The following is a 13,331-nucleotide window of genomic DNA, read 5'->3' as shown; positions in this document are numbered from 1 at the left end:
TCTCTCTTCCCAGAGGCTCTCCGCACCCTGCCCACAGATGCCCCCTTTCCTCTCACAGCCCTCACAGTCCCCAGCCCTCTGGCTCCCCCTCAGCCTGAGCTCACCAGGGGCCATCAGGCCCAGGATGGGGGCACTCACCCCCTCCTTGCCCGCCACAATCTCCCTGTCCTTTGCCCTGTTTCCTGCGATCTTCCTCCTTTGTTCACTGCCTTCCTCTTTCCATCTCTGCCCCTCAAGACTGGTCTTGGCCAGCCCACACTCTCCCCTCCCTCCATTTGCTGCTTCTGATGGCCTGATAGTCAAGTCACCCGGTCCAGAGCATGCCCATGTCCCCGGTACTGTGGCTGGCTTCCAAACTCCTCCTCCTCCTCCTCCTTCACTCTTATTTTATTTTACTTACTTATTTTATTTTATTTTAATTATGTTTCACTCCTATTTTATTTATTTATTTATTTTTAAAGATTTTATTCATTTGACAGACAGAGATCACAAGTAGGCAGAGAGAGGCAGGCAGAGAGAGAGAGGAGGAAGCAGGCTCCCCGCGGAGCAGAGAGCCCGATGTGGGGCTCGATCCCAGGACACTGGGATCATGACCTGAGCCAAAGGCAGAGGCTTTAACCCACTGAGCCACCCAGGTGCCCCTCACTCCTATTTTAAATTAGAGGGGACTATGCAACTCAGAAAGGCTAAGTAACTTGCCCAAAGTCACACAGCATTAGGAGGCAGTCTGGCTCCAGAGTCCAGCTCTCCATCCTGTAGCACCGCCTCCGTGGAAAGGCCTTGCCCACTCCTGTCCTCTCCACTCTGCACTCATGCCTCATTCACACAGCTCCCTCTCGGCCCCATGCACTGGTCTTGCTCTCTACGAGCGGTGTTCATTCATTCTTTGGATTTCTTTTGAGCACCTCGGCTGTGCCAGGCCCCGGAGACAAAGGTGTACACTGCATTCTAGGAGTTCATGGTCTGAGAAACAAGACTCGTCCCGCATGTCAGCTGAATCTTCTAGGCAGCCGGGAGCCCTCCCAAGCGAGGAGGCTGCTTCCTGCTTCTCCTGCAACCCACCCGGGGGTAGAGACCTCCTGGTCTCTCCTTAGGGAGATGTTGCTCTGGCTGTTACCTCCATCGTGCGTGGGGGTGGGGCAGGCTGGCCTGAGGCTGTGGGGTGTGGGATCCAGGGCTTGGGAAGGGGGTCTGGGAGCTGAGAGCTCAGGGAAGGTGCTAGAAGTTTAAGGTGGTATACGTAAACAGACTTCCTTTCTCAAACATCCTCTGCCAAACACTTCTGGGAGCTCCCCACCCCCTTCCCCGTGTGGGATACCCATAGCAGAGCGGTGGAAGGGGTGAGGGGTGAGGGGGGTGGGCAATCCTTGACTCTCTCCCATTTTCCTGAACATCTCTCCCGGATTCCTCCCCGACTTATCCTATGCTCCCCAGGGAGGAGACTTCCAGGACTAAAGACTGAAAGCCCCTCGACTTTCAAAAACAGCACAAACGCCCTTCCCGGCAGCCCTCCACAGCCCTGCTTCTGGTCTCCAGCCCGGGCTTCCGATTACCCGGGTCAGGGCGTCTGCTCCACTTGTAAGCCCCAGCTCCAAGGAGCCACCGCTGGCCGTGGCTGAGGCACAGGTGAGGGGGCCCTTGGGGGGATCTCAAGAATAGGCCTGAGCCCTGAGCTAAGCGAGGGAGGCAGAGGCGAGCGGCAGCTGGCAAGAAAAGACAGAGCCAGTGGCACAGACGCGGGAAGAGCGAGTCTGTTTAATGACACGGTGGGTCTGGTTACAAACATCAGAAACTACAGAAGGACAGGCAGTTACACACATGGCTGCACGAGGATGGGACAGGAGGGGACACAGGCACAGAAGCCACAGTAGCCAGACATCCTTGAGGATGGCACATGTGACCAAGGGGCACACATGGGGGGCGGGGTCCCCAGCAACTCTGACCCAGATGGGTGGACGGGACCGACTGCTAACCAGCAGCCCGGGGTCAGGGACGGAAGGCCCTGGGCCTTCGGCTCACAGAGCTCCAGGATGGGAGGGAGGCATCTGGCCTGTCATGGCTGACAGCCGCGTGGAGCCCCACTCCCGCTGGGCTCCTAGCAGCCAAGGCAGATGGGGCTGGCACTCAGGGCTTCTGTACCAGGGCCGCTCCCCCAGTGCGGTCCTCCTGGCCCCCACGGCTGGCCCCTCTGTCCGCCCTTGCCCACGCTGGAGCAAGTCAGGGAGCCACATCCTTTGGGCGGGGAGCGGTGGGGAAGGCCAGATCCTTTTTACCTGGAAATGGAAAGCCGGAATGTGCAGAGCCGGTCAGAGAATGGGCTGGACTCTGCGGGCAAGCTGGGTCCACCCCTGCCCCCGCCCTGCCCACCCAGGCCCTTGGGTCCCCTGCCACCCTGGCCAAAGGTGTAGATTCTCTCTGTGCTGAGGTGGGAGCCCCATCTCAGCCAGAACATTCTGTTCTCTGCCCAGAAGCATGACCAGGACCCCTCCCTGCCCCACACGCAGATGGGCACAACCAAGGCTTCCCGTGTGCCTCTGGGCCCCGTAGATACACAGTATAGATATGTATGTGTATATATATATATATTTTATATATAGATTGTATATAGAATATATCTGTATGGTTGATGAGTGTGCGTGATGCTCTAGATAGGTGATGTGGGGACCTGCATGCTGGTCGGGCAGATAGAAATGGGGCTGGCTTACTCCTGGAGAGACTCACACCTGCCCCGGACTCCTGCCAGCTGCTCAGCTAGGTCTCTGACAGAGAGTACAAAAGCTAAGAAGAGTGGGCCCAGCTCTTGAAGGAGGAAGCGTCCCCACCCCCACAGGCCCCTGAGCTGGGGTCAGCAGACAGGCAGCCAGCACCACCTGCCGGCCGCTCCAGTGGCGACTGTGGCCACAGCAGAGGCTGCCTCTTTCTGGGAAGACGAGTCAGGGTTTCCTCCAGCTTCCTTGGCACCCAGAAATGGAGGGTCAAGGAGGGTCTTCAGAACTCGGCCTTCTGCTCAAGGTGCTGCCTGGGAGGGGGGAGGAGAGAGGGGGTCCTACGGCCCCGAAGAGGGCAGCGTGGCCGGTGGGCTGTGGACAAAATAGGAGATGGAGTTAAGAGGTTACAAGGGGCACGGAGTGGGGCCAGGGAAGGTGGGGGTCAGGGGATGACGGCAAGGCAGGGCACGATCTGCCAGGAGACCCGCCCAGCTGCAGCCCAAAGGAGCCCACCAGACCCAAGGCACACAGGAACTTGCTGCGTGACCTCAGACAAATCAAGGGGCCCACCCGAACCCCAGATTTTTCTCTCCAACCTGTGAATAACGTCTGTTTGGCCTGCCTCTACGGGAACGGAGTTTCCCGTAGGCAACAGAGTTTGTCTTTCACAAACTGCAAAGAACCTTTCAAAGGTCAGCTCTTTTTCTACTAATTCTGAGACCCGTCTCTGCTCTGGCTGGTTTGTCTGAGTCCCCTTCTTGTCACCCACAGGCATTCTCTGCACACCAGCCTCTTTGCACTCACCACCGTGCCCCCCAACTTCCCGACTCCCCAAACCACAAGAAAAATGCACATAAACCCTTAAGCAGCACAGTTCAATAAACAGCGGCATCTGGCCCGCCACTGCTTCCCTGATAAGAGAAGCTGGACGGAGGCCTTCTAGAACTCTGTTCTGAAACTCCCTCCCACCATCTGAACCCATCTGGACCTTGGCAGGAGTTTGGGTCTGCAGGCCCTGGGCCCAAGGAGACACGCCTTCTTGGGGCCCACACCCATGCCCTCAGGAGACCGGGGTGGGGGCTGAGTGTGCAAAGGGACAAGGGGACAATCCCCAGGACTTCATGGCTGGGGGCGGGTGGGGGGACCCCAAATTCGAGGTGCCCAGGCCCGGATGGATGCAGGGTTCCAGCCAGGCCCCACTACAGCCCCTCCATTCACTCCCCGAGGAGCAGAAATGGGCAGACTGAGATTCTGGTGGTTTCTTAATGTTTGGGATTTGGTGAGATGTAAGTCCCAAGGGTCCAGCTGGGGCAAGACAGGGGAGGGGACAGGGCTTCGTGTCGGGAAACACTGTCCATGTGTTTCTGATTCACTGGGACTAGTGCTGGCCAGCTCTCTCTCCTTCTCCCTCTCCAGTCCCTCTAGGCCCCTGTAAAAAAGCCCTTTTCTCTAGAAGCAGGAAGTCTTGTCTCCTAGCTGTAAACAAACTCATCTCTGGCAGCCAGAGCTGAGCTGGCCTGGGGAGAGACGTGGGAGGGCAAGCCCCTTCCCCCCACTGACCCTCCCTGGCCCCTCTGTCTGCTTCCGCCAGCTCTCTGGGCTCTGCCAGCACCTTCTCTGGCTGGTAAAGATCTTCGGCCTGCTTCCCGTCCACCCAGGGATCTGGGGCCGGCCGGGACCCAGCTGTGCACATCTGGAGTCACTGCCTGGCTACAGCCAGAAGTTCCCGAGGTTTCTACTCTCCTGGGGTGGTGCTGCGGTGGGGGAAGGGAGCCAGAGCAAGCTGGAGCCGGTGTGGTCAGCAGCAGGAAGGCCTGGAGGCCGGGCCTCGAAAGGTCGCCCTCAGGGGACCTCCTCCAGAGCTGGGCCTGGAGGCCTTGCGAGCAGGAGGTCCCGGCAGGCTCTGTGGGCCAGCTTGGAGCCCAGGGAGGAGACGCGCCTTTTCCATGGGAAACTGCTGGGAATGCTTCTCTACAACGCGTGTCCTGAGCCGCTGGCTGACCCCTGCTTCCCATTCCCGCCTACGCTCCTCTCCCTCCTTCCTACTCCAGCTCTGCCTCCGCCCCTCCATTGAGCTCCCAGAGCCGCCTGCCCCTTGGGGGCCCAGGCAGGCCAGAGTGTTCCCAGCCACCATGTCTGGGGGCCGGCCCTTCCCTCATGCTCCGAGTCAGCTGGAGCCCCTGAGGCTGGCCACCCTCCTCGAGCCCATCTCCCCGGCCCTCACCCCAGCCCCGGGAACCTGGCCTTCAGGGTCAGCCAAGAAGCAGACCCCGCTGATGGTGTGTGTGGTCGTGGTACCCACACAGGCCCCTCGTGGGCCCGGGCACATGTGTCCATGTGCGTACATCCTCGTGACTCTCCTGGCTCCGGCCCTACTGAGGCAGAGGCAGGATGGAGCACTGGCCAGCACGAGATGAGGAATGGCCCCCTGTGATTGGTACCCAGGGAGGAAATGGCCAGACTTAGCCTGGCCGGCCTCTGGCCCGATGAGCTAGCCTTCCCGGCAGGAACATTTTAGAGCCTCTCTGCCCTGGGTGGCCTCAGCCTTGAGGGCTCTGAGTGCTGTCTTGTCCTAGAGAAGAATTTGTTCGGGGCTCACTGCCGCCCGTAGAAGGGGCCTGGCCCTTGCCCATCGTGCCTGCTTGTCAATGTGTCAGACCCCAGACCCAGCCTCCCGGAAATGTTCCTGTGCCCCAGGAGAGACGGGAGATGAGCGGGCAGGGGGAGACACGGCAGGGAAGCCACCCGGCCCACCCTCACCCCTCCTCACGTGGTGGTGTTGGGGACCTGCTGTACCCAGCCCACTTCCTTGTAGGCAGCGGTCACGTGACTGTAGATGAGGCCACGCAGCTTGGCCCAGGCTCTCTGCGTCTCTGCTGGGAAGTCATTGGCAAATTCCTCCGCGATCACCTCGAGAATCACCCCAGAGAGGATCTGGGAGCAAAGAGAGGAGGGAAAAGTAAACGCCTGGGTACCCTGTGTCACCCCCGAAAGCCCCAGAACCCCAGCACCCCTTCCACCCAGAGTCTGGCCAAGGGGATCATTGATGACATGACAGCCCAGCGGCTTGGGGGACCAGGCACCACGGAGACCGGATCCTGCGTCCCTCCCCGTCACCGCCACGCTGCGGGAGGAGGCTGGGCTGTCTGGTGGTCACCGCTGTTGTCCCAGGGGCTCCCCGAGCGGAGCGGGGTGGGTGGTGGATTGGCCATGCCCACCCAGCCACGTACCTTGAAGTACACCGGCTCCACCTTGTGCTTGAGGGCGTGCGCTTTGCCCACAAGGGCGAGCACAGACGATACCTTCTCGGGGTCGTGTAGGTTTTCCACCACAGTGTTGAGGGCCCCCATGACCCGGCAGGCGTGTTTCCGCAGCTGGGGGCTCCGCTCCATCTCCAGGGGCTCGGTCATGTGCTTGAACTGGCTGAAGTATTGCTTGGCCGATGGGAAGTTCACAAAGAACCTGGCGGGGAGGGGTTGCTGAAGCGGGGGCCGCCGCGGCCCCACCCCGAGATGGCCCGGATGATGAGGTTGCAGGGTAGGAGGGGCAGGACCCCTTAACTGTTTTCACCACCACGGGTAGCTGTTCCTCAGACGCAGACCCTCTCTCTGGCCAAGCTGGCTTACAGGCAGCCGCCCCCCCACCGCCGGGTCCTGCCCATTTCCGTCTGCCAGGCTTGCAGACTGTCAGCTGTGTCTCCTAGGCCTCTGCCTTTCTTGGTCTGGCCTCATTTCCAAATCCTACACACCCTTCAAGGCCTGCTGTAGTCCCAGCAGAGAGGGTAAGAGCTCTAGTTCTGGAATCTCAGGCCAGTGTCACCTTGGGCAAGGGACTTTACTTCTCTGAGGCTCAGTGTCCTCCTCCAAGCAATGGGCATCGTTGTCCCCAGCTTGCTGTGGGGACGAACAGAGCCACGGGGGGATGGGGTCCTCCGCACAGTGTGAACACGGGGTGCTCAGTAAATGCCAGACTTCATCACGGTCAGGTTAGAGCCTCTTTGCAAACAAAGTAAAGCCCGAGTGACCTAGCTCAGGTCACCCAGCGCACCAGGGAAGGTATGCAACTCAATCGTCCTGCCAGCTCTCTGTTTCCTCCTCATGCCGTGCTTCCCACCTCACCCCGTAGGGCACGTTTTGACTGGCTGACTTAATTAGAACTACAGACTGGTCTTACCCTCCTATTACTTCCCATCTCCACATCTTGCTTCTCCAAGAAGCCCGTGCCCATCCCAGGGCAGACCCCAGGTCTTCTAAGCTCTCCTTCCCCTCTCCAGCTTACCTGAGATTGTCTAATTTCCCTCCAAATATTACTCTCATTAGGTCACTTTCATGCTCAAAAACATTCAGCGGCTCCCCATTGCCTACCGGACAAAGTAAAAATCCTTAATCTGGGATTCCAGGCTTCCTACAAACTCTCAACTCAGCCACCTTCTTCCAGCCCAGTCCATTCACTGCTGGTAAAACACCCCTGGGGCCGGCCAGCCTTTCTTTCCGCACAGTGGGAGGGATGTCTTCCTCACTCTTTCTCAGGTTGAACTTGCCTCCCGGGAGACTGCTTTCCCCTTAAGGCCATGAGAGGTTCCCCTGCCACCTTTTACCGCTGCTTCCCTTTCTGCCTGTTGGACTGGGTCCTACCACCCAAGGGCAGGACGTGGCTCTCACACATCCTCTGACCCAGTATCTCCACCCAGGGCCCTGTGGTCTGCAGGATGACGTTGACGAGGATGACCTTTGCATTCCCTCTCCCTGACAGAGCTGGCTGTTGGGTGAGGTACACGCGGAGAGACTGGGTCAGAACTCCAGGACGTGTCGGGAATGTCTCGGGACAACCTGTTTTGTCAGGTGGTGTCACAGCTCCGAAGTGTCCCCCTTTGTGATCAGAGAAAGCTGATAATATACCAAATCAGCCCTTTGGCCAGAGAGCTGGAACAGCTGTAGAAAGAGCATCTGGCCGGGGCCGACCCTCCGGCCGACAAAGCTGCAGCTGGCAGGGAGGGAGTGACTGAGACATGGCCCATGTGGAGACCAAGGGCGCCCTTGGGCAAACCACTTCACAACCCCCTGTCTGCTCAAGTGTGAGAGGAGTTCCTCCCGCTCCAGAGTTCACAGATACGATGGTGAGGACAAATAAGGCAATGAGTCTGAAAATACATTGGATTTTTCTAGAGAGGCACTGTATGAAGGACAAATATGAAAAACCCAATCTGGACTTAGATGAGTATCTTGGGCTCTGGGCATTTCACATTGCCGTAAAAATAATGATCGCTGTTCGCCCTGTGTGTCGCCGTGTGCAAAACATCTCCACTGGCTCCTTCATTTAATTGCCACAACCAAGCAGGCATTGTCTCTGTTCTACTGATGAGGAGACTTACTGAGCACTTACTAGATTGTCTCATTAATCCTGTAAGAGCCTCCTGAGGCTGGCACTGTTTTTATCCCCATGTTCTGTTTTAGGAATTGATGGCCAAGGTTGCCCAGCGAAGCGGGGTCAGGAAGAAGAGACTCTACTTGCCCCATCCTGCCTCATAGGGACGGGGAGATGCGGGGCCAGGGACCCAGGGAGTCTCCTGCCCCAACACCCCAGGGCCAGGTGATGGTTTTGAGGAGTGACAGTCCCAGGGAGCCCCACGGCTATGCCGGGGGAGTCCGGGCGCCCTGTGCTCTGCTCCTTCATGCTGGGCCTCTGTCCCTGGCCCCTCCACGGACACTCTCGACCCTCCTGGTCCAGGCCTGTGCTGCCTGCCGGGGAGAAGCCTCAGCAGCCAGCCTTGGTGGGTTTCTCCACTCCTAGAGGCATCTGGGCTTCCAGCAGAGCCTGAAATAGGCTCGTCTGAGTGTGAGGGGGGAAGGCGGCAGAGTTACAACCCGGAGGAGAGAGGCTTCCCGGAGCAGGGGTGTTCCCTCTTGGTTGGAGTGCAGGTGTGGGGTCTGGTTCAGACTGGAAGATGGCTTCTCCACCACCACCGGCTGCCTGGCCACCCTCCTGGGGTAGAGCTGGGGCGGGGGGTGCAGCTGGTCTTAGCCCAGTGGGAGGGAGGACCCAAAGAGCAATGGGCCAGGGGACTAGTGTTTCAGTCTCTCACTGGGGCCTGTGCTTGTGGGCCAGGACTGAGGAGGGCAGGATCTGGGGAGGGGCCTTTGGGACATCAGAGAAGCTTATCGATCTTTTCCTTTCCCCCTTTTTAACCAAGCCTGCACCCCCGCCCCCGCAACAACCTGGCAGCTCAGGGGGGACAGGGGGCAGGAAGAGACCCAGGAGGGGTAGGCTGGTGGGGCTTGGATCTGGCAGGGAGGAGCTGAGCCAGCGAGGGGCTCCCATCCGTCAACACAGAGGTGGGTCAGGTGGAGTGTGGCCTGGGCTAACTGGCAAGCCAGACCTAATCACTATCTCAGGCCTTCTCGGGTTAACTGTGGCCCTCTCACTGAGCACGGAGCACATGGGGAAATGGCCCCTGCCACCTGCCCAACCCCAGCCTCCCTGAGAGTCAGGAATGGGGAACTGTAGGGGCACAGAGAAAGATCTTGTCAAGATGTCAGACCCCAGAAACAGCCCTGGCCGTCTTCCATTCCTTCCTCTGCACCCCTCATTCCCGGGGAGGCTGGACGGTACCTCAGGAGCTGGATCTTGGACACATCCCCTCCCCGTCCTCCCTGGCAAATGGCAGGATGTTGGTGTCGGGACAGCGGATCCCCAAGGCCCGAAGATGCCACCTCCTTTCCTCTTCGTGACCTATGTGTGTGCACCGGGGGTACATCCTGAGGCTTGGTGGTCTCACGTGTGCCGACAAACACGGCTGAGAGCCGCCCTCTGGGGCTGCAGGCCAGTGCATCTGGGACTCCACTACCGTGAGCTTGTGTGGGTGGTCCCACTTGCAGGTCTGTGTCTCAGAATGTCTGATGGCTTCAGGATCTGAAACTCTCTCTTAACCTCCCCACCATTGCGCCCCCGCACCCATGTTTCTGGGTTTCGGGGCTGCCCAGGAATCCTACTTCAACTCAAGAGTACTTCTTGCTCTTTTTCCTCCAAAATCTGTTTCCAAGTTGGAATCAGGGGATATAGATATGGAGCTGGACTGGTCCTCGGTTTGGGGGGAGGCAGAAGGGAGAAAGAATCAGGGAGACAGAGAAGCCAGAGCCAGGGGTCAGGACTGGGAGACAGGCATACATTTCACCTCTCCCTTCCACAAGCAAGGGCTCGCCCCATCTCCAAAGAATAAGGCTGCCCTACTCTGTCCGTAATCTGGCTGCTTCCCTCTGCGGCTGACAGTGGGTTGAGGGTGAGTGTGTGGGTCTGGGGCCCCAGGGACCCGCATGTGTGGGAAGAGAGCGTCATCATGTGCTGTAGTCCGTTACTAGCTTGTGGGGGTTGGGGACATTAACTCTAGAGCAAAGGTATGTGTCCACCAGCGTGTGGTGTGCAAATAAGTTACTCTGGGGGGGGTTGTGGTACCTGAGGAACCCCTGAGCCCAAGACACACGGCCTTTCCTCTTTAAGGGGTGATTCCAGGGTGGAACCCTGACTCCTGCCCCTTCTTCCTTTCCCTCCTCAGCTCAGCAGGCGTTTGTACCCTAGGGACCTTCGCTTCTCCACTCACCTGTGCCTCACCTGGGAGCTCCCTGCCCGCCCACTCCCCAGGGGCAGGAAGGGGCCAGCTGGGAAAGCCGGACCCTAGTGGCCTGCTCCTTCTGACCTCTATTCTCTGGCCCTTCACTCCGTCCTTCCAAGAGGCTTTGAACCCAGAAAGCTGGACGGGGGTCTGCTCCTCTTTCTCCCCCTTTTTGGTGGAGCCTCAGTTTTCCCGCCTCTAAAATGGGGAGTCCCCAGTTGAAGCACACAAATTGAAATGTGTGCGGCTGCAGCTGGGCTGGGTCGTTGGGGTCGCTGGTGAGGAAGGCATGCCTGGCCGAGCCAGGAGTTCTGAGGCTGGGGAGAGGAGGGGGACCAGGGTGCCCTCCTTCTGCGCCTGGCTCTTCAGTTCCTAGCCCCCCGGCCCAGAGCCAGGACCCGCTGCTCGGCCAGAGCTTCGCCCATCCCAAGGCGCCCCACGCTGCCTGCACCGGGGCAGGCCCGGCCCCAATTTCAGCTGGAGAGGTGGCGCCGGAGCTCGGACCCGGGCCGAACCCGCCCCTGCCCCGAGCCGCTGCCGCCCTCCCTCCCCCGGCTCGGCGGGGCCGGAGTGACACCTACCTCACCAGGATGGCCACCCCCACGTCCTCGCAGTTGGCATAGAGCCGGGCCCACGTAGCCTGCACCGCCTTCCTCTCCGCCTCGGACAGCTCCTCGCTCCGCTCCCTGCGCTCAATCTCCATCTCGCCCGGCACTTTCTCCATGAGCAGCTCCAAGCCCAGCCCGGCTTCGCTCGGAGGCAGCGGGGCGCGGGCCGCCGGGCGCGGGGAGCCGGGGCCGGCTGCGTGCGCGGCGGGCGGGCGGGCTGGCGAGCGAGGGGTAGAGCGCGCCGGAGGGAGGGAGCGTGTCTGTCTCTGCGCGCCGGGTGTGTGTGTGTGTGTGTGTGTGTGTGTGTGTGTGTGTGCAGGGTATATGTGCGGGGGGCGGGGGACCGCGAGCGGGGGGCGGGGATGTGGTCTGCTGGAAAAATGTGAAAAAAAATAAAGCCGCTCCAAACCCCAAACCCCGCGTCGGTGAGCCAATTCCGGCAAGGTGAAGGCTGGGCGGGGTGGGGGAGACGCGGCTTGCGCCCGCCAAGCCACCACGGACCTTGACCGCGGGCGGGGCTGGGGCGTAGGTGTGGTGGGAGTGCTGGGGCGCCTCGGGGGGAGGAGGCGGTCACGCGGCGCTGGGCTGCGCGGGCCGCACAGGAGTGCGCCCCGGAGGGCGCGGTCGGGGGGCACCGTGTCCCGGCTCACGCTGCGGGCGGTGTCGGGCTGTGTGCGGGTGTGCTCCCTTCACGCGGCGGGGAACTGACTCAAAGTCAAACACTCCCAGGCGTTTGCGGCGTGGCCGTCCGCCCAAGGGGGCGGACGCAGACCCTCCGGAGGCGCGGGGGTCCCAGCTGAGCTCACGCTCCCTCCCGGCTTCTCCCAAGCCAGCCACTGGGGGCCGCGGCGCCTCTCCCGGAGCCCCGGACCCCAGGCTCCGGAGGGTTTGGGACTGGGGTCGCCTCCCTGCTCCAACTCCGTGTTGGAATCCCCTGCTGCGGGGATGAGGGACGGCTGTCGAACTTCAGCGCCGAAGCCTGCGCCCCCTTTCCTTCCGGCCAGCACCCCCCCACACACCACCCCCGCCGCGGGACGTGCGCATGGCGTCGGAAGAAAGGCCCCTGGGTGGCTTATTAATGACACGGGCCGGCAAAAAAACAGGCTCTACCCTGAATCCCGGCCCTGGTGGAGGAAAGTCCACAGGAGGGGTAGCTGGCCGGGCAGGGAGGTACTGTGGGGAAGGTGTCAAGTAATCTTGGGGAGGCCCAGGCCCTGGAGACAGCTTAGGTGCCAAAGCTGTGACTAGGCTCTGATTCCGCCGATGGAGGAGACGAATTCTCATCCCAGTGGTCCTGCTCTGCGAGGTGGGAGCACCACAGGACAAGAGGCGGCGGCTGGGCCTGGGACCCGGCGGGTCCCCACCCTGCAAATAAGCTGTTGGGAGCCAGGTCCCACCTCTGATGCCCAGCCCCAGCAGGAGGCCAGGGCCCAGTTCTCCCTAACACTCCCTGGTGACCCCACCCTTCTCAAGACTTTGTGTCCCACTTCAAGTATTAGAAGAGTTTGGCTCTCCTCTTGAGCGCTGGTTTAGGTATGTTAAAATCATATTTCCGAGTAGAGAGCCCCGGTGGAGCCCCAGCTCCGGCCCTCCCTGATGCTCAGGGTTCACGTACCTCCCTGGAATCCTGGGCAGGGGCCCCCTTGACGCTGCCTCCATCTCATTTGAGGGAAGGAGAATCTAGTGTCGTCTCCTGTGGGTTTTGGAAAGGGTTGGAAGAGTATGGATGCTTAGACCCATCTCTGCTCCCCAGGCTGCCTGGGCCAGGACAGAGCCCTCTGCACCTGGCCATCTCCCTGATAGGACGCCCGACGCCAGTGTGGTGCCCTTCCAAGCACCTGCCTGGAAGGTTTCCACCAGGAAAGCAAGCAGGAGAAATCTTATGTCTGCTTACTCTCATCTCATCCTTTGCAAATCTTACGTGTGTTCATGGTGCAGGACTATATTTGCCCCGTTGTATCGTACATAATGTCTAAGCGGATGCATATACTATTTCACGAGACACACTGAATATCAGTCGTTTAAGGAGGAGGGTAGGTCATCAGGGACATTTGGAGAGAATTGTCCAGAGGGGACAACTGAACGACTTAGCCAGCCCTTCAATCCCTGGCCTCCCTTGTCTTTCTGGCTTCATCATCTAATATTCTTCTCCCTTCCTCCCCTCCCGATGCCTTCCCATGACATCATTGTTCTGCTGACACTCAACTTCCAGTTGCCGGAACATGCCCGATGCTTTCATGTCTGCAGCCCCCAGCAGAATCTGCCAGCCAGGGGGACTCAACCTTCCTCGAGCACCTCCCAATTCCGGTACCCCCAGCTCTTCTTCCAGCTGGGCGTTCCCTAAGACTTGTAGCGCCCAAAGGGCTCTGCCCTCCATCACCTATGTCTCTCTATTGTGGTCATTTATGT

The 13,331-nt window shown here is 59.9% G+C and overlaps 1 protein-coding gene across 2 annotated transcripts; it reads right to left on the bottom strand.

The window, feature by feature from the left end:
* Positions 1–1,723: 1,723 nt before the first annotated feature.
* CYGB (cytoglobin) lies at positions 1,724–11,220 on the bottom strand. 2 transcript variants are annotated; one of them, XM_032870533.1, is made up of 4 exons: positions 10,896–11,220; positions 5,939–6,170; positions 5,469–5,642; positions 1,724–3,080 (listed from the first exon to the last, which is right to left on the bottom strand). In XM_032870533.1, the coding sequence occupies exons 1-3, from the start codon at positions 11,036–11,038 to the stop codon at positions 5,475–5,477; spliced, it is 543 nt and encodes a 180-aa protein (XP_032726424.1). In that variant the 5' UTR covers positions 11,039–11,220; the 3' UTR covers positions 1,724–3,080; positions 5,469–5,474. The 2 variants fall into 2 exon arrangements, with proteins under 2 accessions (XP_032726424.1, XP_032726423.1); XM_032870532.1 differs by having other exon boundaries at positions 5,479–5,642; positions 10,896–11,218.
* Between the last annotated feature and the right edge of the window lie 2,111 nt (positions 11,221–13,331).

The sequence above is a fragment of the Lontra canadensis genome, unplaced genomic scaffold, assembly GCF_010015895.1.
Source record: "Lontra canadensis isolate GAN:19392208 unplaced genomic scaffold, GSC_riverotter_1.0 scaffold41, whole genome shotgun sequence".
Lineage (NCBI taxonomy): Eukaryota > Metazoa > Chordata > Mammalia > Carnivora > Mustelidae > Lontra > Lontra canadensis.
This window is presented reverse-complemented; position numbering and strand designations above follow the sequence as displayed.

Bases quoted from the DNA above. Each gene is read 5' to 3' on its own strand.
- CYGB (XM_032870532.1), bottom strand. From the start codon at position 11,038: ATGGAGAAAGTGCCGGGCGAGATGGAGATTGAGCGCAGGGAGCGGAGC. The intron at 6,171-10,895 runs GTAGGTGTCACT...CCTCCCCGCCAG, and splicing joins GGGGTGGCCATCCTGGTGAG to GTTCTTTGTGAACTTCCCAT. The intron at 5,643-5,938 runs GTACGTGGCTGG...CTTTGCTCCCAG, and splicing joins TGGAGCCGGTGTACTTCAAG to ATCCTCTCTGGGGTGATTCT.